The sequence below is a fragment of the Condylura cristata genome, unplaced genomic scaffold, assembly GCF_000260355.1.
Source record: "Condylura cristata isolate star-nosed mole 26May11 unplaced genomic scaffold, ConCri1.0 scaffold00013, whole genome shotgun sequence".
Lineage (NCBI taxonomy): Eukaryota > Metazoa > Chordata > Mammalia > Eulipotyphla > Talpidae > Condylura > Condylura cristata.
Genome location: NW_004567114.1, coordinates 5,246,230 through 5,274,004, shown reverse-complemented (window position 1 = coordinate 5,274,004; position 27,775 = coordinate 5,246,230). Strand labels below are relative to the sequence as shown.

The 27,775-nt window shown below is 41.1% G+C and overlaps 2 protein-coding genes across 2 annotated transcripts in view; one reads left to right on the top strand and one right to left on the bottom strand.

Moving 5' to 3' along the window:
• Positions 1 to 21,507, bottom strand: part of ATG2B (autophagy related 2B) — a 62,806-nt gene extending 41,299 nt beyond the window's left edge. Inside the window, exons 1-12 of the mRNA XM_004681587.2 lie at positions 20,978 to 21,507; positions 14,680 to 14,842; positions 12,355 to 12,507; positions 11,771 to 11,873; positions 9,813 to 9,975; positions 7,390 to 7,569; positions 5,474 to 5,570; positions 4,796 to 4,981; positions 3,646 to 3,800; positions 3,448 to 3,553; positions 2,505 to 2,766; positions 539 to 689 (exon numbers count right to left, since the gene is read on the bottom strand). Coding sequence (XP_004681644.1) covers positions 539 to 689; positions 2,505 to 2,766; positions 3,448 to 3,553; positions 3,646 to 3,800; positions 4,796 to 4,981; positions 5,474 to 5,570; positions 7,390 to 7,569; positions 9,813 to 9,975; positions 11,771 to 11,873; positions 12,355 to 12,507; positions 14,680 to 14,842; positions 20,978 to 21,139 — 1,881 coding nt within the window. The 5' untranslated portion in view covers positions 21,140 to 21,507. The remainder of the gene's footprint in view (positions 1 to 538; positions 690 to 2,504; positions 2,767 to 3,447; positions 3,554 to 3,645; positions 3,801 to 4,795; positions 4,982 to 5,473; positions 5,571 to 7,389; positions 7,570 to 9,812; positions 9,976 to 11,770; positions 11,874 to 12,354; positions 12,508 to 14,679; positions 14,843 to 20,977) is intronic.
• Positions 21,508 to 21,678: 171 nt separating this feature from the next.
• The window catches only part of GSKIP (GSK3B interacting protein), a 15,685-nt gene continuing 9,588 nt past the window's right edge, over positions 21,679 to 27,775 (top strand). Inside the window, exon 1 of the mRNA XM_004681586.2 lies at positions 21,679 to 21,732. The gene's annotated coding sequence lies outside the window, so the exon portion shown is untranslated. The remainder of the gene's footprint in view (positions 21,733 to 27,775) is intronic.

The window sequence follows — 27,775 nt, the reverse complement described above, 5'->3', positions numbered from 1 at the left end:
GAAGGGAGGGAAATGCACGGGACTATGGTGGTGGCACAGGGGTGATTTGGTGATGGGAAACCCGTGGGGATTACAATTGAGATGAAAAAAAAATGTGAAAAATGATGTAAAAATAAACTTTTTAATAAAAAAAAATAGTTTCTTTAGAACACATTTATAGGAACAAAAAAAATCAGATTAATAATAAATGAATACAAGTCATTTTGTTCCTCATAACACTAAGCACACAGCAGACATCCAGTAAGTATATGCTGAATGACTGAATTCTTTCGAAATTAAGAGTTGTTGGAAAAAATGAATGAACTAAATTCATTTGGTCCCATCACCTGCCCATTACTCAAAAACAAGACAACTCTAACACATGACAGACTCCAATAATAATCTTCAATGCCACATTCAAAATCTGATTAAACAAAACACAGATGTACACATGATTTCTTCACCTGTTTTTTAAAGAAAATCATTTCTATTCGTATAATTCTTAAAAAGCAAGATAAGTTCAAAAACTACTACCAAGGAAAAGGTATCTAACACTTACCTCTGTGTAGTGAGGAGGAACAGAATGAAAATCAGTAGGAAATAGGCATTCCAAAAGTTCCATTTGCCCAATGGACAGGTCAGTATTAAAATACCGGGAAGCTGCTCTCCGTCTTTGTTCATAGGATACTTTGATGCCAGTACCTATAAATCTGTTATTAAAAATGCAGCACTTAAAAATCTTCATATACTTGTAGATTAAATAACTTGTCAACGAAGAGTACACAATATTAATAAAGTATTATTCACTATTCTGACAAGTTGTTACTAAAAACTAGTATTTCTTTTTCTCATTTATTTACAGAATTTTAAACTATCACTCATTTTTGTACAAGTTTGATTTCTCCTCCCAGGTATGATCTCCATAAAATTCCCACCATTAAGTCAACGGTGAATTGTTACCCTAGTCTCTGTATTCCTCCCTATTCTGTAAAACCTAGTATTTCTAAGGAGAGAGTTTAACCAGGATGACTGATTCAAATTTCCCATTCCCTGACAGAAACTAAAGAAATCAGTTGCAGATAGCAAATTATCCAGAATCAATTGATTTCCCAACAGTTCCCTTTCTTCTTTCATACTTTGAAATCTAAACTGCATAAAATTTTTAAAATCCACAAAACGTAATAATTTCTAAAATTATCTAGAAGCATCTCACAATTTTTAAAAACTTCAATCAATGGAGGTCAAATGAGGGCCTACATCTAATTTTTGTTGTTTATTTCCTACTTGCAGGTATTTGAAAACTTGTCAAAACTGGTAAGAAAAATAATGTTTTTACAGTATGACTATAAATACTGTCACTAACCTATAGAGTGTTTTTTTTTCTTTTTTGGTAGTATGAAAACTATTTTGCATATGAAAACTATTTGCCTTTTAAAATTTAAAAAAGATAAAGGTTAAAAAAAGCCCAAATGATTTTCTAAAGATATTAATATATGTGTCTAAACCATTGTATAAAGTAACTTATGACTGTTTCATGGGTTACTTTCATGTTCAAATAACAGTATTCTCACATTAATAATCTTATACTTACAAATACCATTATCTCCTCATCTACTAGTACTCAATCCATGAAAAAACATCACTAGCTATTTGGATAGTTTTTTAACTGAATCAATTTGAGATGTGATGATATGGAAATTTAAAAAGTATACAGTCTGCTACTTTGATATATCCATACACTGTAATATGATTGGATTGTGCAATAGTTTTACTTTTTTTTTTAATTTGTTTATTTATGCATACAGAACTGGGGTACAGACTAGAGGTGCAGGAGCAGTGAGAGGCTTCACCAGAGACAGAGTAGAGAGAAGAACAGGCTGACTGAGGAAGTACACTCTGAGAGGAGCAGCAGGCGGGTCAAGAGAGGTCTGCCACACCATGTGGGTCACCTCTGGGGCAGAGATCAAACTTATGCTGAAGTGGCTTTTGCTTCTTAGTGCTATGCTTTAACCCGCTGCACCACCTGGAAAGGCCCTTTACTAAATTTTTAAGCAAAAATTTTAAATGTAGCATCCAAGCTCAGAACTAGCCTTGGTATCATTTCCCACCCCAAAGCCAGTGGCATGCGGAATATTTCCATGTCCATTCTTAGTCCATTTTATTCTCATCCTCACTGCCATCTCTCCAAAGCCACAGGCACTAAAAACTATTTTTATGATTGTAGTGTCAGTGGGGATGATGGCAAAATGTAGTCAAACAAACCTGACATGAGCAGGGCAGGGAGCTAACAAAAAGTTTGAAAGCTCCAGATCACCTTGATCCCATATATGAATTGTTCTGCATGCCAAATAACTTAAATAAGTAAGTCTATGGTGAGTTTCTTTGGGCAGTGCAAGAAAGCCTTACTCATTGCATTAACTTACAAATAAAATGTGAATTAGAAAAGCAAATGGAGATGAGTGGGGGAGTAGATACTGAGGTCCACATTTAGTTCTTTTTCAGACTTAATAAATAAGATTGTTTACCGAAGATGATCGTGAGAGCAAGCTTCTGCAAATACTTCTCGGAACGACTTGAAATCTTCAGTTGAAAATCTTGCTGGATCAATCTTTTCTATACAAGTAAAGAAATCTATCGCCATAGACGTCAATGGATTAAGGTTCAATGATGTTTCAGGTGGGGATAAAGGATCAATGTGAAGCACAGAGACTGAGAAAGTTCCCACAGCCAGTCTGAAAATAAGTTCAGGTCTAGATTCATCCACTGAAACGGATCTAGAGGGGAGAGCTGAAATACGTGTGTTAAAATTATACACCTAAAGCATAATACAAACAATCCACCTTTGTCAAAATTCTAAAACCTTTATCCATGTATCAGTTGTAAAAATCAGGTGGTAGCAGTCTGAGAGGTGTAAAACAAATAAGATAAAGCAAAATGTTATCTTTCTGCATTTTATATCCGGGACCCTCCCCTGATACTTGAAGTATAAAAGAGATGCTATACTAGTGGAATGTACAAACAAAGCTTTGCTTTAAAAAAAAAAAACCATACCGAAAGAGTCAGAGATTAGTCAAAAACTGCTCACCAAATTTTTCATTAAGGCTCAATTAAATTTCTCAGAGAAGAAAACTAAGATTCTCTTTTCAAGAAAAATATAAAGTGAATCAAGAATCAGATGGCTGACTGAGACTCCTAAATTGCAATAATAATATGAAACATTGTACACGTCTCACTAAAAATATTTTGGTGTTTACACAAGTGAATGAGTATTTTAAAACACTTGAGAGCAAACTACTCAACCATGCTTTATTTTCTTTCTACCTCTGTTAAATGGACCATAGTGATGGGAAAAAAATTATGGGGAAAAAAAGGAGGTGAATGGTGATTTTTAAAAAGAAAATTTTTTGAAGTACTACATGTCTTTAAATTCCAGTGGAAAACACCAGCAAATGTCCTATTTACACTTACAAGTCTTCTGCAAAGATGCTGGGTGAGCTAGGTTGGATGGCAATGTTGACCCTCTTCCTGTCTGTTCTTTATGATGATCAAGGAAATCTCCCCATGTTGGCTGAAGCTATAAAACAATCTTTTTTAAGCTCCTGAATAAAATGCAAAGATTTAGAAATAACTTTTTAAAAAAAGAACAAAAACTAAGCAATACTTTACCACAGTAGTACTTAAAGGAGACCCTGCTGGGGTATTTGTGTAGGTGCTGGTTAATGATAATTCAAGGTCCATATTTGGTGGGTCCCCAAGAGGTGGAAGAGAAGAGAGACTGTGGGACATATCCATATCAGCCATGGAGAAGAACACTTCTTCTTCTGAGAGAAAGAAAACTTTTCAGTTGTACTTATAATCTCATGATTCACATCTTTAGAGGATATTAACATACGTTAATATAATACTCTTCCTTCATCTTTAGAGGATATTAACATATGTTAATATAATACTCTACTCTGGAAGGCAGCAAAGTTTTCAACGTTATGTTACTTTCAACAGAGTCATTTACTTGGGGCCAAGATACTAATGACATGGTAAAAACCACCTGAACATGGGTAAAGTTCAAATAATCCTACCGATGGCTTTTATTTAATCTACATATGATATGCAGTAATACATGGCATGTTTTTAAGTGCCATATAAAAATTTAGGAATTAAAGTTCAGATTAAGATATTACAAATATCTTACAAACTCATTTCACATGCCTCTACCCATTTCTTTAAAAAAAAAAAGGTTGAAAACATTATTTAGAGTCTATTTACTTCCTTCTTTCAGAAGGTTGTTTTACCCTAATGCACATTAAGTATGTAATACCCAAATTTCCTGAGGAAACTTAAAATTTTTAGTTTGGTTCAATATTCTCTACTTAAATTGATTATTATTTATGGTATTAGTGCTCATATACATTCTGAACAACTATAAATACAAGGTAAACCAGGTAAAGATTACATTTTCAGATAATTGATAAATTCATAAAGGCTCCTACTTAAAGGAATCTACTATAAATGGCGTGAATTTGGCAAAATGAATGACCACTTCTAATGTCTCTTCAATTTACATTTTTGTAAACTGACTTCCTGCAGGAGAAAAAAACCCTAATTTACAAAACACAATGACACAATCGAGAAAGGACTCCAGCCCAGTGCCAGCGCACACTGGAACTTGGGCTCTGGTCAACTTGCCAGCTCAAACTCCTCACAAGGTGGATCTTTGTTCTCTCATTAATGACTTCACTTTATAGTGGCCAAGAATAAGCTTACTTTGCTCTATCATGAAACTGTTATGATTCTGATGTCAACTTTTTGAGGTGCTTACCACGGCTAGAAGGTGTACGAGCCGTTTCTGCCTCATAAAAGCTTTGCTCTGAAGATGCACCCACCGGGAGAGAATCTTTTCTCAAGTAATACCGGTTTAATTCCATCTGAATTCGATATTCATCTTCCTGTTGCATGGGTCGATTTTTTCTCTCTTTATTAGTTAATCCCATTTTGTTAGAATTTTCTACAAGCATAAAAAAGAAAGCACAACAGTAATTAAATGTGGAGTCAGTTACTTATTTCTCTCCCCAAACCCACTATCTAAATACCATTAAGTTGATCCAGTGACAACTTAACAGTCAATACAAAGCCCTCTCTAGGTGACATCAACCAGAGATCTAAGCAGCTAGGCAGGAATCACAAAAAACTTATCTTTGCGAGATGAGGCACTAAAAATATTTTTAAATGCATGCTACTTACCATGTTCAATAATTGTTTTACTCAGTTGTGTGAGGCATTACCCCCAACCCAGGAAATAAATCGGATAGTTTTTAAAAAATTAAGAACATGACACAAATAACCATTTGAAAGAGCTAATCAAATTTAAATATTTAGGATTCCTATTTACAATATCACTCAAACTTCTTATATTCCTATATAATAGAAATTCCTATATAGAGAATTTCTCTATTTAACTAAAAAAATGTTAAAGAATGAAAAGTGCTATTTTACTTGCCTGGTCCAGCAATAGCTGCAAACATGTCCAGCAGCAGGTGAACCTGCCGTGGTGACAGGAATAGATGAACAGAGTCTATCTGCCCGTCAATGTCCAACTTCCAAAAGAAAAAAACAAAACTATTCAGGATAAACACTCCAAAGTCCCAGTATATTTTAACACACTGATGAATAATGATTATTTAATTTTAGATTTCATTTACTTAGATTCTCTCCACTACTTCACACAATCTCAATGGAAAGACTGAAAGGTCTCTAAACTATTGTTCAAAGAGGGAAAACCTTCCTGAGAAAGGTTTTGGTGGCAAAGCCAATGTCACACACTTTGGGTTTCTAAAGCCACCTGAGAATTTAAGGTGTCTGAAGAGGCCTTAAGACAGTCTCCAAGAAAGAAAGCAGTAGAAGTAGTCATTCCCATCGCTAGTTACAAAAAAAGAAGACTGGGTCATAATCCTTATAGCTTTATTCAAATCAAGAGTGAATGCAGTGAGAACCTGAGGATCTCACTCCTCAGCAGAGCACGCTGGGACCTTCTCTACCAGCAGCATCTCCAATGCCCACTGTAATTCACACAGCCCACTCTCTGGAGGGCACAGAGGGCCGCCACAGTAGAAATACTGATGGAAGAGGATGTTCATGTGGATTTTTCCCTTTTTTTCCAACTTTTTGCATATTCTTTATTCTAGAAATAAATGCCCCACCCCACTCTTATCTTAGTCCTATGGAATACACACTGACCAAAGCAACACCTCTATATTTACATCACATTCTAAAGAGACGAATACACCTGCCTTAACTTTTCTTTCATCTCTTACTTTTCATGCTAACATTAACTCCCATGTGATTTTATAATTTTAAAAACTAAAATTAAAGTAAATAAATCAGGACTTCTGATTCTAAAAACATAAATAAATTGCATGGTGACTTTGAGAAATTTCCTTGAACCAAGAATATAATAGAGCCCTCCCTGGTGGTGCAACCAATTAAAACAGCACTGTGAAACTAGCCACAGCCGTTTCAGCACAAGTTCGATCTCTGACCAAGGTTGACGACCCACATGGCACAACAGAACTCTCCTGACCCGCCCTTTGCTTCCCTCAGCAGTGTACTTCATCGGTCGGCCTGTCCTGCTCCCCACTCTGTCTCTGGTGAATCCTCTCACTGCCCCTGCACCTCTGGCCTATAACCCTGTTCTGTATGCATAAATGAAATTTTAAAAAAATCAATCATCTTGTTCAAAACACATAGATGGCTATTTTTATATATACATAAACATCTTTCACAATTTCTTTCTTTCCAAATTTCTTCTTTAAACTTCTAAATCTTATGACAGAGGTTCTTTAATAAATTCCTAGTTATCCAACTCGTGATTTTTGACTGGCTAGATAGAATGAGGGAGTGAATGCAGGAGGTAGCACTAAAACCTGAGCTACAGCAGAGGGTAAAGGCAGTTCTCATGTGAATTTTGCAACCTAAGGACAGAGAAACTAGCTGAGAGTAAAAATGCTAACCCAAGAATAGCAGGTACCCTAGAGACAGAATCTACATTAGCCCATCAGTGGGTCACTGCATAAATCAAATACTCAGTTAGATTTTGTTTTTTACCATAGAAAATAGAACAAATACTGGGCCCTCCCTGGTGGCACAGCAGGTTAAAGCACAGCACTTTAAAGCTTAAGCCACTTCCACATGAGTTGATCCCCGCCTGCCCTGGAGGAGATCCACATGGGAGGCAGACCTCTCCTGACCCGCCGGCTGCTCCCCTCAGCAGTGTACTTCGTTGATCTGCCTGTTCTGCACCGCACTCTGTCTCTGGTGAATTCTCTCACCTCTGCATCTCTGGCCTGTACCCCGGTTCTGTACGAATAAATAAATCTTAAAAAAAAAAAGGAAAATAGAACAAATACTGATACTGACCTTAGCTCCGGGAAGTACTTCATTCTGTTTCAATGTGAGACTCAATTCCAATTTACCAATCAGCCCTCCGATCTGCACTGGGTCAGAAGGCGCTAACTCTGGTAAATTTCTAGTTAGCTGTGGATGAGGTTCATAAACAATTTTGGGATTCCAGCTAGGTGACAACTTTGGCTCAGTTTCCTACAATAATGCAATAAGAAAAAAGTGATTCTTTAAAATACTTTAGTGTAAGTAAATTGAAATGAAAATAGAATGTCAATTTGGTAAGCATAAGATGTTTGACATAAAAAAACTTTATGATCGTACAGGGGATGATTAGTGTCAACAGCCAACATGAAACACAACAGCATATTAACACAACACCTTCATAATAAAAGCAAATCATATAAAAGAGCTTCATGAAAAAAGCACATTCTCTGTTTGGGTTATACCAATAAAATTTAATATTCTATAAGGAAACTGGCTAGCTAATAAAGAGATTTGATATTTTAAAAAAGAGAATTTGTGAATAGCCAAAACCCTCATGTCTAAGAAAAAACAAAATGGAGGCATTACAATCCCAAGCTTCAAGCTATACTACAAAGCCATAATAATCAAAACTGCATGGTACTGGAACAAGAATAGACATACAGACCAGTGGATTCGAATAGAAGACCCAGATATAAACCCACAAGTTTATGGACAGCTAATTTTTGACAAAGGAGCAAAGAAGATACAATGGAACAAAGAAAGTTTGTTCAGCAAATGGTGCTGGGGAAACTGGGAAGCTACATGCAAAAAAATGAAACTAGATCACTACCTCACCCAATTCACAAAAATCAACTCGAAGTGGATTGAAGACCTAGACCTAAGAACAGAAACCATAAAATACCTGAAAACAAAGATAGGCCAAACACTACATGACATACACTTCAGTGACATCTTTAAAGATAGAGCACCCAATGCCACAATAGTGAAGGCAAGGATAAATAGATGGGATTACAACAAGTTAAGGAACTTATGTACAGCAAAAGAGACATTACATAAAACAAACAGACAGCCCACTAATTGGAAAAACATTTTCTCACACAAAACCAGTAATAAAGGACTGATCACAAATATATATGGAGAACTGATGAAACTTAACAAAACTAAACAACCCCCTCAAAAAATGGGCAGAAGAGCTAAAAAGACACTTCTCCAAAGAGGAAATGCAGATGCCCAACAAACATGAAAAAATGTTCAACATCACTCGTAATGAGGGAGATGCAAATTAAAACCACAATGAGATACCACCTCACCCCAGTGAGAATGGCACATCTTCAAACAGCTAGCAACAACAAATGTTGGCGAGGATGTGGAGAAAAAGGAACTCTCCTGCACTGCTGGTGGGAATGCAAACTAGTACAACCACTATGGAAAACTGTTTGGAGGTTTGTCAAACTGCTTAACATGGAGCTTCCCTACAACCCAGCAATCCCACTCCTACGCATCTACCCAAAAGACACAAAAACACTGATTGAAAAAGATACCTGCACCCCCATGTTTACTGCTGCTTTATTTACAATTGGAAAAACATGGAAGCAGCCAAATGCCCAAAAGTAGATGACTGGATTAAAAGATGTGTTCCATATATACAATGGAATATTACTCAGCAACCAAAAAAGAGAACACATGTCTTTTGCAGCAAGTTGGATGGAGCTGGAAAAGATCATGCTTAGTGAGATAAGCCAGAAAGAGAAAGAAAAATACTGGATGGTTTCACTCATAGCAGGAGTATAATGGACCAGGCGAGAAAATAATAAGAATAATGAACAACCATATATCAGAGACATTTTGTGGGGGTGGAGTGGGATCAAAAACAGGGGAGAGAAGTGCACTGGGACTATGGTGATGGCACACGGGTGACTCGGTGATGGGAAACCCACGGCGATTACAATTGAGATGAAAAAAAAAATGTACAAAATGATGTAAAAATAAACTATTATATTATATATATAAAAAAGAAACAACCCAAAAAAGAGAGAATTTGATTTGTAAAATAATGTAAAAGATAAATTATGAAATTACTAGTTTGCAAAAGGTGAATTTTCAGAAGTTCACTATGTAAGATAAATGTAAACATTGCTTATTTTCTGCTTATACCACAAAGGGTTTTAGTTGCTAATATACCACTTTCCTCAAGACATAGTATTCAATGTTTATGAAATTAATACACAGAAAGCTGGCAGGCAGAAAATGCATCGGCCAGTTTTTTTATCCCTGAAACATAAGTCCTCATAACTAACATTAACGCCCAGATCAGATGGGAATTCATTAAAACATTATATTTTAATGTTATTTGACAGTCCTCATTTAAGCTTATAAAAAGTTATCTGACAGTCCTCATTTAAGCTTATAAAAAAAAATCTATGTATTCATTTTGTGTGTTTTGTTTTGCTTACCACTGGTGCAGTTGAACACACTGGGGAAGATTTTGCTGATGCAGAAAACTCATCCCAGAAGAGAGACACTCCAGAGAGCTGAAGTAACTTGTGAGCAAAAGCTGTGGGCTGATGTACATTAATTCCTGAGGACTCATCAGCAGTTTCATCACAGTATACAGTTCTGAAAGAGAAACAAAAGAGCATTTGCACAAGACCCCTAGAGAGACCCACATGCAATTATGAGAAATGCAGTGTTTTAAGTTAAAGGGATTTTTCAAGTGTCAGCAGTCCTTAAAAAATATAATGTGTCAGCACTACTCAGAGTTAACTACAGTAGTTATTTTCATGAAGAAACTTAATCCCAAGAAGAATAAATTTTTTTATTATTATTATTTTTTTTTTTTTTAAAGATTTATTTGTTCATACAGAACTGGGGTACAGGCCAGAGGCTCAGGGGCGGTGAGAGGCTTCACCAGAGACAGAGTGGGGAGCAGAACAGGCAGATCGAGGAAGTACACTGCTGAGGGAAGCAGTGGGCGGGTCAGGAGAGGTCTGGCTCGCCATGTGGTCTCCTCCGGGGCAAGAGGCAGGTGGGAATCGAACTCATGCGGAAGTGGCTTCAGATTCTCATTGCTGTGCTTTAACCCGCTGCGCCACCAGGGAGGGCCGTATTATTATTATTTTTTAAAAGATTTTATTTTATTTGTACATACAGAACTGGGGTACAGGCGAGAGGCTCAGGGGTGGTGAGAGGCTTCACCAGAGACAGAGCAGGGAGCAGAACAGGCAGATCTACAAAGTACACTGCTGAGGGAAAAAGCGGGCAGGTCAGGAGAGGTCTGCCACGCCATGTGGTCACCTCCGGAGCGGGCGGGAATCGAACTCATGCAGAAGTGGCTTTAGCTTCTCAGTACAGTGCTTTAACCCGCTGCGCCACAAGGGAGGGCCAAGAAGAATAATTTTATGAGGCTGCAAAATGTGGAGGGAAATTTACAATTTCCTGGAGTCAGCTCCAAGAAAAGAATTCCTGTGCTCCCTCACAACGTCTCTGGGTAGCAGTAAGAGTATCTGGCTTCCAATCACAAGTCTGATACAAATGGCAATTCTTGAGTTCTTAGGACTAGTCCATGAATTCATGAGACTAACCTTCAGTTTAAACCAATCTAGAACATAGCTCCAAATGCATGCAGGTTTAGATATTTTTAAATGTACCAATTAAGGCAATGTAGCTTCATTTCAAAGAATCATCAAGAAAACTGTTTTGCCATTGGCATGTTTGCTGAAAGACAGAAGCCACAACACATGTGCTTTAAATCTGGTACAGACCACCAATAATAAATGCAGGCCCAGACACAACAGAGGGTGTCTCCATCTCCTCTGACAGGTACAAAGCACATCTTTCTACTAATTCTGTTGGCCCTTCACCTGGCATCAGAACACAAGTGAAAAACAAGTCAACACTCAGTTGTGTCTACTTAGATCAATTCCTACTTCAATTTACTTACAGAGGTTCCAAGTGGGCATATACAGAAAATAAAAGTGAAGTATTTTTAAGGTCACTAAAAGCAACTCTTAAATTAGGCACAGCAAAGAAGGAAGGCTTTCACCTTAAGGAAACTGCCTGAACAGTGCATTGCTCATAAGACAAAACTCCAAGATTTTTGCCTTAAACTTAGTAGAACTCAAATATTCATTATTTCAATCTGATACTAATAGAGAATGACTTGCTTTGAATTCAACATAGTGTTATATATAATTATACCCCAGCTGACAGTTTGTGTTTTCATTAATAGGATTAAAATATAGCTTGTAAAGCCCTGCCAACCTCTAAAATTATGCCACACATTAATTCAGTATCATCACCTCCAATCTCCAAAAGTACCATGAACTCTAACTTGAAAGTCATACTAGATTTGTTTAGAAAAGCAAAAAATCAGGTCATTTGTTTGACCAGAGACCAGCAGAAGTAGTCTTACCTTTCTATTCGAATTTCAAGTGCAGTTCCAGTTTTGGAATTTTCTGGCACATGCTCAATTCTCAAGACAGTGTCTATAAAAGTGACTTTTACTCTTCTCAGTACTGGAATGAACAAACAGGTAGCCATCAACATGAAACATGACTGTAAATAAACCTTCTAATGAAAGGGGAAAAAATGTATTAATCCAATTAAGAAATAAAGTAAAAAGGTGAATTGCTTTGCCTTAAAAAATCCTTAAATCTCTTGTGTTTTGGAATAAATATTTTGCTTTATTGAGCACTTACCCCCTGTCCACCTTAGTAGAGAACTTGGGGCAATGACTAACACTATTGGAGATTTTAATCCCTCCATTATACATGATACAAATAGAACAAAATGCATGAAGGTGCAACCACCATAAAAACAAGCATGAATTAAACTGATACTGTTTTTTAAATAGCCTCAATTCTAAATTTCTGAAGTAAGAACAGTAGTTCTTTAAAAAAAAAAATCACTCCAGTGGATATTCTTACACTAGATTGGTAAATAATGGTACAGAATTTCTAAATCTAAAATTTTGGAAAATATTCAAGAATGTCAAACCTGTTTCAATGGTTTCCGCAAACTTTTCAAGCCCTTCAAATGGCTGGGATCCTTCTCCTTGTTCATCTGTTAGTTTCTGGCTGAGACATTCTTTTGCCAACTGCATACTGCTAGTCATGAAACTTGACCAATACATAGGCTCAGAACCAGTTGCTGCAGAAAACACCAATTAATCCTAAGTAATTTCTCAATTACAATCAATTCAGTTCTTACAATAACACATTTAAAATAGATCTGCTTCACCTTCCATGACATATGTAAAACCAGGGCCTTACCCAGAGATACAATATTTTAAAAATTGCTCCTGAGATTCAACAATAACTGGGGGTGGGGAGGAGGAAGTGGGGGACACACCCAGACCACTGAAAAAGTCCAGAGACATCTCTCAGTATATATTTTTGCCAAATGTTTATTCATAAATTCATTCAACAAGGAACTACCAAGTCACTTTACACACGTGTGGTACTGCTCTAACTCCGCTGAGCAGGCTTTGATAAACGATGTAAAGCGTCAGGTGGTACATATTTTAGGCTTTATGGCCACATGACCTCTCTATCACATCTCCTTAACTCTCTCAAGTTAGTGCAAAAGCAGCTGTAGAGAAAAATACACAAATAGTATGGCAGTGTCCTAATAAAACTATACTGACAAGAACAAGGTCTGCAAGTCTGAGTTAGCTAAAGGGGACAAAAAAAAAAAAATCATTGAACTCTGCCTTCAGAGAGCCGACACTAGAGCAGTAGTAAGATGTGACTAAAAAGAAAAGTTAGTAGGCAACTCTTGAATGCCAATAGAACACATTATAATAGCTAACAGAAGAGGTTAACTCTTCTAGTTCTGGGATTGATCAGAACTCTGACAGGGTAGCAGCAGCTGACCTGGGTTGTGGCAGATTAGTCTACACATTAAAAAACATCCTTGGAGGAAGAAACCCAGGAACTATAAAAAAATCCTTTCCAGATTTCCCCTTATGTGAGAATTCTACCATATTTCTTTACATTATTCAAAACAAACTGACAAGAGATCCACATTTATTATCTTCTAGATGGAATTTAAAAGTCTTTCCAGTGGAAGTTTTTAAAGGGCAGAATATTTTCCATAGAAAGTATGGTACCTACTCAATGAAAGTTAAAAGATAAAATATTCTTGTTAATCAAATACCAAAATATTAGTAAGATTTTCATGCAGATAATTAATTTTCACAGTAAACGTACAAAATCCTACTGACCATAATTTAAACTTTGGTGTTTTGGACAACACTTGGGATTATAATTTTTCAAGTATAGCTTTGTAAGTACCATTTGTCACTAAAAGAAGAAATTTAAGTTACAACTTTACTAGCTTGTAAAACACACACACACACACACACACACACACACACACACTTCAGTAGAGAAAAAGAAGATACCAGACAGAACAGTGGTTAAGAACAGAGACTCCAAAACCAGAATGCCTGGGTTCAGCTCCTGACTATCCACTTAACAAGCTAGGACCTTACACAAGGCATTAGCGGATATGTGCTTCAATTTCCTGTTGTCTAAAATGGAGATAAGAAAAAGTAACTACTTCAAAGCACTATCGTGTGGGTATTTGTAAATAATTAGAATAATTCCTGGCTGAGTTCAATCACTCCTGATGGTGGTGACTGTCAATTTTCTCCACTATAAGAAGTCACGTAAGTGACTGAAGTACACAGTAAGAAGTCACCGGAGATAGCCTGACACTGTCAAATATAGAGTTCCTTTTACCAAATGAAACAGCATTCACTGATAAGTCTTGCCTAATCAATTTTACCCTCACTTCTTTCTATGTTTACAAATAAGTATTATACTATAATGAAAATTTCTCCTTCCTCCTGTCTCCCTCATATATCTATTTATAATAATGTGGACTTAGGTTTTTTTTTAGTTTTGTGTCATCATTGTCACAGTTTTCTTTCAGACACTTGTGTTTTCCCAGATTTGGCCAACAGAAGCCCTTAAGGTCAACCCCATAACATTTCTCCATCAATATCTCAGTGTGTCCTTTTTCTCTGGCACAATACTTTGAATTTTTAAAATACAAGTCACTACAGATGGTTGGTAACCAATATTTAAGTAAACCAAATCACTTCTATGTTCCAGTTTCTGTGAGCAAGCAAGGTGAGAAATAAAGCTATCAGTAAGTACAGTCACACGCATCCTACCCTGACCCACCTTAGAATTTCATACACAGAAAATCTCACAAATGCATGCAAAGTCATCAATGCCAAATTTAAAACAATTCGAATACTTTCCCGATCTCTGGAGAATAAAAATAGAAATAGCAAACATCGAACACACCTACCTAGGCGAGGTCTCGGTCGGAAGACCATTTCTAACCCTCTCACTTCCAGTGCACAATTATCCTGCAGCAAGGAGCCCCATGGAACCGACAGAGAAATTGACTGTATGAATCCTTCAGTGACCTCTAAAGGTGCATCTGCTGACTCCAGGATCTCGTTGAGACACTAAGGAGAAAAACCAAGTGCATGTTGAAGTCACAAGAACTTGAAGTTATTAGCTCATTCAACAATGCTGAATATGCTTGAACATGTTTCAGGTGGTATGGATAAAAGTAAACAGGAACAAAGATAAAAATGACTCCCTGGGCCCTCCCTGGTGGCACCGCAGCAGGTTAAAGCACAGCACTAAGAAGCTTAAGCAACTTCTGCATGAATTCAATCCCAGCCTGCCCCGGAGGTGACCCCACATGGCGTGGCAGACCTCTCCTGACCCGCCTGCTGCTCCCCTCAGCAGTGTGCTTCATCCATCTGCCTGTTCTGCTCCCCACTCTGTCTGGTGAATCCTCTCACCCTCCACATCTCTGGCCTGTACTCCAGTTCTGTGTGAATAAATAAATAGATCTTTAAAAAAAAGAAGAAGCTAAAGTCACTTCAGCATGAGTTCGATCCCCGCCCCAAGAGGTGACCCACATGGCGCGGCAGACCTCTCCTGACCCACCTGCTGCTCCCCTCAGCAGTGTACTTCATCAGTCAGTCTGTTCTGCTCCCCACTCTGTCTCTGGTGAATCTTCTCACCACCCCTGCACCTCTGGCCTGCACCCCAGTTCTGTATGCATAAATAAATAAATCCTTAAAAAAAAATGACTCCCTGGTCTCACTAGACTTACAGGAAAGGTTACCTTGAAAGACACATGTAATCGCCTGAGTTGTATGACAAAGGAAACACACTATTCTATTTGAGTAGGAATGGAACCAAACCAGGAAATCCAAGGCAAGTCACCCCAGGCAGCGCCATTTGCTACTGAAGCGGAGACTGGGAGGCTGCTCACCAGGGAAAGTGACCCAGACAGAAACAACTGCATATGGAAGAAGTCAAAGAAAGCAGAGGTGAGCAAGTATGCACACACCCTGGGCCATAAAGTTCCTGAACGCCTGGGTGCAGGGAGCGGGCCAGGGATAAGGCCACACAAATATGGGTGAGTGGGGTCCGAAGAGATTTGTACAGCTGACCCTTGACAACAGGGTTTGAGCTGTGTGAGTCCACTTAGATGTGGACTTTTTTAACAAGTATTGGAAAGTTTTTAGATATTTGTGAAAAACAGACAAAACCATGTTGTCTAGAAATATCAAAAAAAGCTCAAAGGTTGTCATCATTGCATAAAACACATATAATCACCCATTTTATCATTTACTACCATAAAACATACACAAATTATAAAAAGCTAAAATTTATCAAAATTTACGCCGGCACTTACAGATTGCACACTGCACTGTTCACCACGAAGATGGAAAGAAAACGCCCACGACAACCCTAAGTGCCTAAAGTTACAGCTGCTCCTCTAATTCCCATCCACCTCAGGCTGCTGGAGTGAGCTCCAGGGGTGCAAGTCTCCATGAGGTGTGACGCTAGCCCTCTCCCTGCAATTCATCTCACCGGTGAAAATCAGAGTTATGCATGGTTATTCAGCGAGGGAGGAGGATCAGTATCCCAGCCCCCATGTTTGTCAAGAGGTAACTATAATTCATTAGAGAGCATGAAGCCACTGAGGGTTTTGGGCAAGGGCACCATGCATGGCAAGTCAGACTGTGTTAGTGGCAACTCCTGTTGCCAGAGAGAGCATTTATGGGAGGAAAGCAAAACTCATGCAAGAAGGTGGTTGCAGGTAAAGAAGGTAGAGAAACTGGCTTGGCAAAGACAAAGCCCCTGAGGACAGTTAGCAGTGGATGGGTCTTTGGTGTATCTTAGGAACAAACACAAGAAAGGATGACAGCCAGTCGGCCAGCCTGGGCAGCTGCTGACAGCAGGCCCTTTATTGAGAAAGAGAAGCAGCAGGTGGGGGGAGAGGAGTTCCGCTCCCCAGAGTATGCTGGGGAGCCATGGTCAGAGGCAAGGATAGAGTTCTGGTGAAAGGGGTTGAAAGAGGAGCCTGCAAAGTAAAGTATAAAAAAGCGAACCGCTATGGAAGGCCGGTCAAAAGTGCTGCAAGTACCAGAGAGACAAGGATGTGAAAAGGCGCTGTGACAGCACAACAAAAGCAGGCAGAAAATCAAGTATTTTTTCAAAGCCCACAATGTACCACAATAAATAAAATGGTAAATGTTAAGAAACTAGTTTTAGAGTCAACAATTCAAGAATTTAAACTATGCCATGCAAAAGGACGTCCCCAGTTTAAGATGTTTAAATCGGTCACACTTATAGCTGGTCTGATCTACGGGCAAAGCCCCCATGCCCTCTATCACTCATTCTGGAGCCCCAAGGTCTACTAGAGTAGCTATCAGTAGGCCAGAATTTTCAATCTACTTGGCCAGGTGATTCTCTGTTATCTGCTCGGGCAACATTTCCTCATGACTCTTCTAAGTACACCTATGTGATTCAATAGTTCCAGAGCCACCCGAGCTACTCAGCAAACAAGAGCCAGTTACCTTGGCACTGTCCTTCTGTTTAAGGACATTTTGCTTCCAATCATCATCAATGTTTCATGTGTATGACAGAAAATTAAAAGTAGCACTAACCTCTTTCTACAGCATTTGGCAACTGAAGATCGCTATTTATTTGTATTATACAGACCAGTACAGCACAAGTAACTAGGCAATAAACATTACTAAATTGAAATTAGGAGGCTTCAAGTTGCCAAACCATTAATTAACATCTAACTTCTTGGATGTACTGAATTTCTATAAGAAGTCTTCACCTTGTCTAGTTCACAGCGACATGCCCAGTACCTCAGTGGCAAATGCTAACAATCAATAAACATACTGAATCAATTAATGAAAAAGCTTCACTTTAAAGAATAAAAGTAAATTCACAATTTTAAAAAGTAAAAGAATGAGTCATCAAGTCCAACTTCCTACCAAAATAGAATTTCCTTCTTTCAACACTGCACTTCTGACCACTTCAAGGGTCAAAGAATTCATGAATAAGAGCCGGTTCCAGCTGAGGAATGGTTCCCATTTCCTTGCTTCTACTGACTCCCTACCACGTCAAGCCATTTCAAGACACCAGCCTCCACAGCGGAGTATATACGCAGACCTCAGCAGAGCACGTGGCCCACAGGGGCGTGCAAACAGACTGGACGTTCTATGTAAGTTTTCACATTGTTAGGCTTAAGTATGGTGCTAACATTTAATATACAAAGGGGCGCTGGCACTCTCATTGCGGCCTACAGACTAATACAAAGGAAAGGTCACACAGCCCCATAACAGGAGTAGAAGCCTTGGCTGCTGCTCGTTCCATGCTAACACTTGAGGACGTGTTCTATGTAACAACAGACCTTTAAAAAGCAGGATTTTGTAAACAGAAAGTGAGAATAACTTTCCAGCTTCCTGGATTTTCTTATGCTCAAGCATTTATGGGTTGAACTTAACAATGAAGCCATTTCCTTCCACACAGGAGCTTGAAGCGTCAACTATTTATATGAAAACAGATGGCTAACAGTGGTATATGCTACTTAACAGGTATATTCCCAAAAACAAAACTTACTTTATCTTTTCAAAGAAAAGGTATCACTTTAATAGTGAGTGACAACCTAATTACTGCTAAAAGGATACTCGTATTATGGGGAGAACATTTTGAAAGAGTATTTGGAAAATTTCCAGTGTTCCACTGGAACCATGTCTATTAAAAACTGTGGAACCAGTGTTAAGGAAACTCCTTTTTTAATTCATCACCCATATAGGTCATAAAAATTTGAAAACTTTTTATCTAAAAGTTTTCTCAAGTGCTTAAAAATGAGTTTTAAAAACAATCGTTATGTGTGTGTACATATGCATATATAGATATACACACATAGATGCAATGTCTTGTAACTTATTAGCAAGAACAGCAGATTGAGATCAAAAGAGGAATGTCACAGTCAATTTCAACATGATCTCAAGCACACTTGATGGTTGAGAACTGCAATAATAATGTTCCCAATGACCTACGCAGTCAGTCTTCCATTTAAATCTATGAGTACTTTGTATTTTTTTCCAGTAGTGAAAGTTGTTAAAATCAAGCATCAAAAAAAGTGAGCTTGGAATCAGAACTTTGAATAGTTATACCTAGCCGTCACATCAAGATTTATCGTTTAGCCAGTAACACTGCACACTTAATAACAAATAAGGGCACACAAGCAAGTGTTAACTGGGTGTTTTACCTGACATCACTGCTTTAGTTGGTCATATCACTTATCTTAAGGAGATCAATGATTCTGCCAACAATCCTGAAGTCAAACTGTAAACTTCAAATACCACCCTCTGATTTCCCATGAGGAGTGACTAGAACCACACAAATGAGAGTGCTGATCACAGTGCCCAAAATACAGATACTCGATTAACATTCGCTGTCCTTTCCTTGGCATTAAACTGTGTAATTAATGAGGAAATAATGGGCTTAGAAATGAGACATGTTTGAATCCTCTCTGTATCACTTGCTGGTTGTGAGATGTAAGGCAAATTTTTAACTCAATCTGTAAAATGGTAAACCTAACTTAGACTGTCAATGTAAAGTCACCAAAAAAAAAAAAAAAGCAGCTATTCAACCCACAAAAGACAATTATTAATGTTTAACCTGCCTCCTTCAAATAATCTATCCATAACTGTGCCAAAAGCATAGAATCATGGATCCCTGAATTCCAAAATATTCATCAGAGGGGCCTACCTGTGCTCTAAGAGTAAGTCTCAGGGATTCCCCTCTAACTAAGCCCTAAGTTCAATCTTCAGCCAGGAAGCTGACCCACATATGGAGCAGCAGACCTCTCCCGTCTCGCCTGCTGCTCCCCTCAGCAGTGTATTTCAGTAAATCAAAAATATCCATGAGAATCCCAGACTTCTGGTAAGAATTCTACCCTGACAGTGTCTAGCATGGAGTGTATACTCCACTGATGTTCACTATGCTCAAGTGAATTCTGTCCAATGTCATCTGGCTGCTTATGACTGACAACAGGGGCTACCTAAGTGTGAGAGTGGCTACCTGCCACTCAAACCAGGGCTCTTTCCACTGTCTCAAGTATTCTCCCTAGTTTGTCATCTTGCGGATAAAATTATGTGATTATTCATGCATTACAAATTAGTATAAGGATCACAGTTAGGTAGGAACATAATTCAAGCTTGTCAGGTTTCTATAGCTAAGGAAGTGGTTACTCCTAAAATACATTCACATAAAAGGGAAAAAAACACTTTTTACACTGCTTGAATGGGGAGGGGGATAAGATTTCCTTTCGCTGTGTAAAATTATGCCAAGAAAGTTACCTATAATTGTGATTTTCCTAAATGTAAACTACGTGTAATACTGCTTTTAGAACAGTAAAATTCCAAATTGGTACAAATGATTCAAGCTGTAAGCAGCAAAATATGAAAAAATAATGGGGTGGGGGAAAGGGTGAAAGCCATTCCATTTTTTGTCAGACTCATAGCTGAATATGCTTTCAATAAAATGCAAAGCCTTGAACACACAAGTGCAAGTACAATGACATGTGAGGACCTGAAATATACATGAAGCACCTGTAAGACATGAGTCAGCTGACGGCTTCTGGATGACAAGTAGAAAGCAGGTTTTAAAATGTCTGAAAATTGCAGCTTCAGCGCTTTTGCAACACCTGCTTTTATGATCGGTCACGTGAACCAATAGGCACAACTGAGCAGCACTACCAGGGCCACACAACCATTCACAGACTGGCAAACACCAACCAGCCTTGTAAACACATCTTAAAGCAAGAGCCGGCCAGCCGACAGAGGCCTCCACCTGATTTCTTCCTGAAGGCCAAAGCTTAACCTAGCAGGTGGTGGGCAAGGAGCCTGCCCAACATAAAGGCTAACCACCTTCTGCTCTCCTTAGCCTTAATCTTACCAGAGTGTCATCCTAGGGAACAGGGTTTGTTGCCACAGAACCCCATGCCCCTCCCACCCCGAGGGAGGGCCAGGTCACCTCCTCCTTCAGAGACCCTGAAGACTCAATGGCTTCCCTCTTGAGTTTTCTGGGACACGTGATTGGGGACACAAACTCACTATCGATCGATCCTTGAGCATATTTCTCGAGCCCTGCCCCGCTTGGATCTCATCGCTTCCCAGGGAAGCACTGAACGCCACCAATCTTGGATGACAATCGTTCAAGTCGCGCTAAGGAGAGCGGATCCCGGCCGGCCGGCGACTGGCAGCTCTTACCCATTTGTCCAAGGGGACCTGGGCGAGGGACCCGGTGCCCTGGTACAGGTCCAGGCTGAGCTGCTCCAGACTCAGCTTCTCCTGCAGGAAGTGACCCAGGTACCTCTGCAGGAGGTACCGACAGGCCCTCTTCTTGATGGACTCTGAAAACGGCCAAGGCATGATGAGCGTGGCCGGCTGGGCCGGCTGGAGCGGCGGGCGGCAGCGGCTCTGGCCTCCGGCCCAGGCTCGGGCTCCGGCGGGCGGCGGCGGCGATGGGGCCTAAGCCCGGGACGGCCACTCCATGCTCACCCGGCGCCCGGCGTCCCTCAGGGCGACCCCATCGCGGCTCGCTCTAGCCCTGCCGGGGACCGGCGCGAGGAGTCCCCGACGCCCCAGGCGCGGGGACTTCCAGGGGGTCCTACTGGGCTCGCGGAGAGCGCGCTGAAGAGCGCGAGGGGAGGTGGCAGGGCCTGAGGCCAGGGCTGAGACAGACACCTCCACAGCCGCCGCGCGACGAAATTTGTTGTCATCCGCGGGGCGCGCTCCCGCTTCGGGGACGCCCCGTGCGCGCTCGCGAGACCAGACTCCGGCGCGCGGCCGGGCGCAGACGGAAGTGACGCCACATTGGAGTCGACGGAGGCGGGAGAAGGACCCGGAAGGGAGCAGTTCCGGCCCCGAGGGGCGGGGCGAGGGCGGGGCGGGGCGGGGGCGGTGCCGCGAGTCGAGCCAGACGCCTCGGGCGGGAGTGCCAGCCGGACGCAGGGCGCGCGCAGGTGAGCTGGCCCGGGGCGGGCGGGCGGCTGAGCGGGCCTCGAGGGCTGGTGAGCGAGCGGTGGCGCGCCTGAGGTGGACGCGGCGCACGGGCCGGGCCGTGAGGGGCGACCGTAGGGAGGAAGGCTCCCGGGGCTGGGATGGAGATGGGTCTGGGGGCTGGTCTGGCCTGCGCGGTCCGGATCACCGGCGACCCCGGAAACCGGCGCTCGGGGGAACATGCGCGCGGGGCTGCGGCGTGCCTGGCTGGAGCATTCCGGGCCCCCTCCGGGGAGCGGCCCGAGCCCATTGTCAGCAAGTTATGGGCCCCCAGCCCCTGGCAGGTATTGTTCCCGAGCTGCCGGGTCGGCACTGTTGGTGCATCCTTGGGACCTGGCAACTTGAGTTTCCGAGGCTTTGGCGGGCAGAAGCGCTTCCGCCGGTCTCTGCCAGAGCCTTCTGATCCCCTAGAAATGTGAGCGAACTACTTGCGCTGTACTGGGCATCTGCGCCATCGGATATCTGCCTTGGAGCGGGCAACTCTTGCAGCAAGGAGCCGGCTCTTAACTTAGTGCCCCTCCCCCCGCCACCCCCCACCCCCCACAAAGGTCCTGCTGGCCGGGAAACTAGAGGTCCTGGGTTAGAATCCTGCCACTGACACCTGAGAACCTCGCCGCTTGAAACCGGCCGCTGCCCTCTCAGCCTTTGCCAAGTGTGAGCGGATTCGTGAGACCTTATCACTGAGGATGGTTAAAAGCTTAAAAAAGGAGTAGGGAGTGAGACTCAGCAGAGCCCTGGTGCCCTGGTACCCCGGTGCATGCAGTTAAATAAAAGCTAGTAAATTAAGGCGATCACATTTATGGGTGATGTCATTTATGGGTTGATAACTAATTAGTCTGGAAATACTCAGCCCAGAAATGTTGACAGAGTGGAAAAAGACCCAGTTCCCCTTACCGCTTTCATTTTAGAACACGTGCACTCCAGTCTAGGTAGATAGTTGCTTGGGTTGCTGTTGCTCATCGGTCTTTGTAGACTTGGCCCAAGCATTCTCAGAAACTTCCTTTTCATTCTTTCAGAAATGCCTATAGGTCCATTAAATGAAGGGCTCCACGATTGGGGATATGAAATACTTGAGGAAGAATTAGGTGGAACCTTCTGGGAACTTAAATTCTAGTGTGAAAGGTGCATTTCTTTATTCACTAAACATTGATTACCACCTATGTGCCAGAGGTGCATCCATGAGGATGTAGCAAGAGATAGTGTAAATCCCTGCCCTCATGGACCTTACATTTTATTAAAGGTGAGGGGGAACAAGCAGTAATCAACGCACATGGCTTCCGTGGTGAGTGCTATGGCATGAAAGTGCATTAAGGAAATGGCGGGGGGCGAGATCTGCCATTTTGTAGAAAGGGATAAAGGAAGTCCTCTGGGTGACATTTTAGTAGACTTGGAGCAAGTGACCACATGGCACTTGAATGGCTGGAAGAATTATTTTCCAGGCAAGTGGACAGAAAGTGAACACTCTCTGACAAGAGCATGCCTGGTGAATTCAAGGAACGTGAGGAAGAAGGAAACCAGAAGCAGGAGATCCAGGAGTTGTCCTGCAGGGTCCTGTAGGCCACTTTGGCTTTTGCTCTGGATGGATGCGTGTGTTTGATGCATCTGGGTTTTTACAGGCTTATGCTAACTGCTAGGTTGAGAAGAGATTTGGGTGGTAGGGCAAAGGTGAAAACAGCAATAGGAAGATGCTGCAATAATCCAGGCAAAAGATAACTGATTTGGACCAGAGAGGGAGCAGAGAGATGGTAAAGCAGATGTTGGCTTGTATTTGAAGCCATGACCACACACTTGTGAATACTACAACTTGCCATTACAGGCGTATAAGCAAAAGCAGTGTGAAAAGGTGGGATCTCATCTGGGACAGAGTAAATTGGGAAATTTGCACTGTACTTTTGACAGATGGGTTCAGTCTATTTTTTTTTTTTTAAGATTATTTATTCATACAGAACTGGGGTACAGGCCAGAGATACGGAGGGTGAGAGGATTCACCATGGACAGAGTGAGGAGCCGAACAGGCAGATCGACGAAGTACACTGCTGAGGGCAGCAGCGGGCGGGTCAAAAGAGGTCTGCCACGCCGTGTGGTCACCTCTGGGGCAGGCGGGAATCGAACTCATGCGGAAGTGGCGTAAGCTTCTTAGTGCTGTGCTTTAACCCGCTGTGCCACCAGGGAGGGCCATGGGTTCAGTCTATTTTTTTTTTTTTTTTTTGCATGTTAAATGTCAAATGATTTCATTTGGCATGGGGATTGCATTGAGACTGCCCGTGGAAAGTCTGAAATTCCAAATATCAGGGAAGGAAAATAAAAGCTGGAAGATTTTATAACATAGTCCCTTCAACATGTTAAGTGTGTTGTCTTCTTGCATGTTTATATTTTCTAGAAGAAGCTGGTAAAGTTTAGGGGCTGTCATACTTTTAGCTCAAGTAATGTGTGAGCTCATCCAGATCAGTGTTATTGTTGTGTTTCATCAAAGATAGCCTTAACACACAAAGGTAACACTTAGCATCAGTTGAGAAAGGTGAGGATAATTACCAGTCAAATGTTGTCAACTTCTTTAAAACTCTGTAAAAAGATTTGAAGTGACAGGTTAGAAGCTGAACAGCAGACGCTGCACATGTCAAAATAATCATCGTTCAAAGAAATCCATGTTAACATGTGAAATAAGTCAGTGACTCATGATTGACCTTTTTTTAAGATTTACACCTGAGCTCACAGGAACATGTGGTTGGCTCTCTTGTCACACGGATCTCGGAGAAGCACAAAGCAGCAGCCACAGCCCGTCAGCACCACCTTGCACAGTGCTGCGAACTGGAGTCACACAGCTGAGTTTCAACATCAACTCTTCTTTTAAAATAGTTTTAAATATTTCACACTTAATATGTAATAATTTGCAGGAATTTTTCTTGAGCTTACTGTGTGCCTGGCACCTTGCTAAACATTCTCAGTCTACCTTTTAGATGCGACTTGTCGCTTATTTTAGAGTAGGAACGCTGTAACTAGAGTAACTAAAAGAGGCCTCCGGGTCCCAGAGTGTTAGCTTAGTGGCAGAGCTGAGACCCTTGCCCAGTCTGTTTCAAGAGCCTTTTACTGCCACGCCACTACTTATTAAGTGGGCTACTACTTATTAATATGGACAGTATTTTCCAAATTGTGTTGTAGAGTATAAGTAAAAGAGCGAGTTCTACCCCTCAACTGACTGTTGCAATGTCAAAGTCAAACATTCTATCAGAGTAACAGTTTGAAAACTGTACACTGCTTTTGCAAACTCCAAGTGTCTTGTCATACTCCATACATGACTGTCCTCTGCCTGTTCTCCTGTTGGCAGAGACAGCAGATTTCTACAAACTTTTCCAGCTCTTTGATGCTTTATTTATGATGGAATAAAACAAAGTCTGCTAAATTAAGACGTAGAAAGTAAGAACTTAGTGATCAATATCCTGATGGCCACATTCATGAGTCCACCCAAAACGGATAACATAGTCGGAAAATTATAGCAACAGGTGGAGGTAGAGCTAGTTCTCAAATAATTTATGTTTGCTATTATACGGAACCATTAACCAGAAAATGAAAGACCAGGATGAGACAGCCGGGCATTTGTTTGGAATAAAAGAACTGCAGTTCAGGACACACACCTCCCCGTGGAAGCCTCAGGTGTGCCCTGAGGAGTAAGGTGAGGGGCTTGTAAGTGGAAAAGCAGCAGCAGCTGGCTGAGTGATTCGAAAAAAGAATGAATTATTGTTGACAGGCTTAACCTGTTTGTGGCTATACGTCATAGGTTTCCACATCTTTCCTCTGGCGAAAGTACACATCAGCCGTCTGGACTCAAGAAGCCTCTTCTCCTCTTGGGTTACTTTGCAGTTTCTGCGAGAATAGCTGCTTGGCCCAGTACAAGCAACAGTTTTCCACCACGACCCAGCTTTTAAATGGTTTGACATAGGTGTGATTGCCACATTTCTCCCTCTTAATCAAGATCTTTTTGTTTAATATGTGCTGGGTTTTTGTTCCCATGTTGTAGAACCCATCAGAAGACTCATTCCCAGTGGGTTAGCCCACACTGAGGGAAGCAGTTTCTTTGCGGGCCATCAGGTCACCTTCGGGCAACAAAAGTGTGACATTCAGGTTCGTTTCAGGCAGGCATCTTTTCTGTTTTCTTGACGCTCCTTCCTTGGGTGACATTTCACAAACCTTCGTAGTCTTTTCAGAGCTCTGAGAGGCCATTTTTCCAGTATGTTCTGATAACGAAAAGTTCAGCAAAGACAGTTTTAGAATAATAAAAATTCTCACAGCAGGGAGAACAGTACCACCTCTCTGGTGGCACAGCGGCTTCAAACACGCCCTGTGAAGCTGGCTGCAGACAGTGCAGCACGAGTTCCATCTCCGGCCAGGGAGCTGACCCACAGGGCGCGGCAGACTTCTGATCTGCCCACTGCTTCCCTCAGCAGTGTATTTCAGTCAGTCTGCCTGTTCTGCTCCCCACTCTGTCTCTTTTTAAGATTTATTTAGAAATCTTTTAAAAAAAAAAATTCTCACAGCAAGTAAAAGGCTGCGTCCAAAATGCAGAATAGCTCTGAACCAGGAAGCAGCGCCCCAGAACAGCTGGTTAAAGAGGTGAAAGAACAACGGGCGTCAGTGGCACCGCCCTGAAGCACGCAGCCAGTGTCTGGGTTTTGTCTACTTATGTTCGCCTCCCCAGAGGTGTCTGCCTAAGTACAACTAGAGGTATTTTTTGGGAACACTGCCTGTTCAGCCAGAAATAAGAAAGAGCCGTGCTCTCACCCAGGTAATATACACAAAGAAAATATGCCCTCTCATACAAATGTTGGGTTGTGTATTCACCCCATGCACTGCCTACCCAAGAAAAAACTTTTTTCTAAGCCTGGCAATGTCATTGGGTTGACACCAGCAGGTAATGAGCACCATGGGGAAAATGCTTGTAATCTGTTTCATGCTTTAGTCTGTGATGTAGATTTGAGCATAGGACCCATTGCAAAATTTCTGATTGCTCACACAACAATGTAAGCATATCCAGGAATCCAGCAGCCCTAAGGGAGTTAGAAGATTTTAGTGTCCAGTCCACCTTGCAGGTTAAAAAAACCCTCAAAAACAGTGTCTACATTTACAAAGATATAAGCATAATTATTCCTCCTAAAATTACCCCCCATTTTTATCAAACATGACAATATATAAATCTAGTTTCAACCAGCTTGTTTCCTGTGTATGAGCATTAAGGCTAGTGATGTAGTTGCTTGCAGTCTGTTTTACTGCACTGTCAGATTTTATAAGTTATGCCTGTACAAGTAAGACAGATTTTTGTTGTCATGAAATGAGAATATTTAACCAGGTTTTCAAATTTGGAGGAGACTGGGTAAGGCAAAAAAGTGTTTGTCTTTCTTTATTTTAGAAAGCTGTATCTTAAACCGGGTCATTGAAAGTATCCAAGGAGGAGCCAGAGGAGACATGCTCCCAGTGAGGACTCAGGCAGACCCAACCTGCGACCTGAAAACCATGTTATTGAGAAGTGTACAGTACAAAGGACTACAGTTTTTAGCCTTAAGGAAATTAGTCTTTGGAAGCTGTTGGATAATTCTGACTTTCCCCCTAGTAAATTTTTCTGTGGTTCATTTTTCTGTGTATCTTGAATATAAGGTGCTGTATTGCTTTGCAAGCTATTTACATCTTAGAGGGAAGCCTCTTAACATAAACGGCTAGCTTAAACGTATCTTTTTAGTTCTAAATATATTTTTTGTATAAAAGTCAAAATGCCTTTAAATGTGATAATCAAGTAATACATTTTAAATTATGATACTTTAGTACTGTATTTAGTACAGTACTAAAAATACAATTTCTTAAAAGATAACCAAATAGGCCCTCCCTGGTGGCACAGCGGGTTAAAGCACAGCACTAAGAAGCTAAAGCCACTTCACATGAGTTCAATCCCCACCTGCCCCGGAGGTGACCACATGGCGCGGCAGACCTCTCCTGACCCGCCGGCTGCTCCCCTCAGCA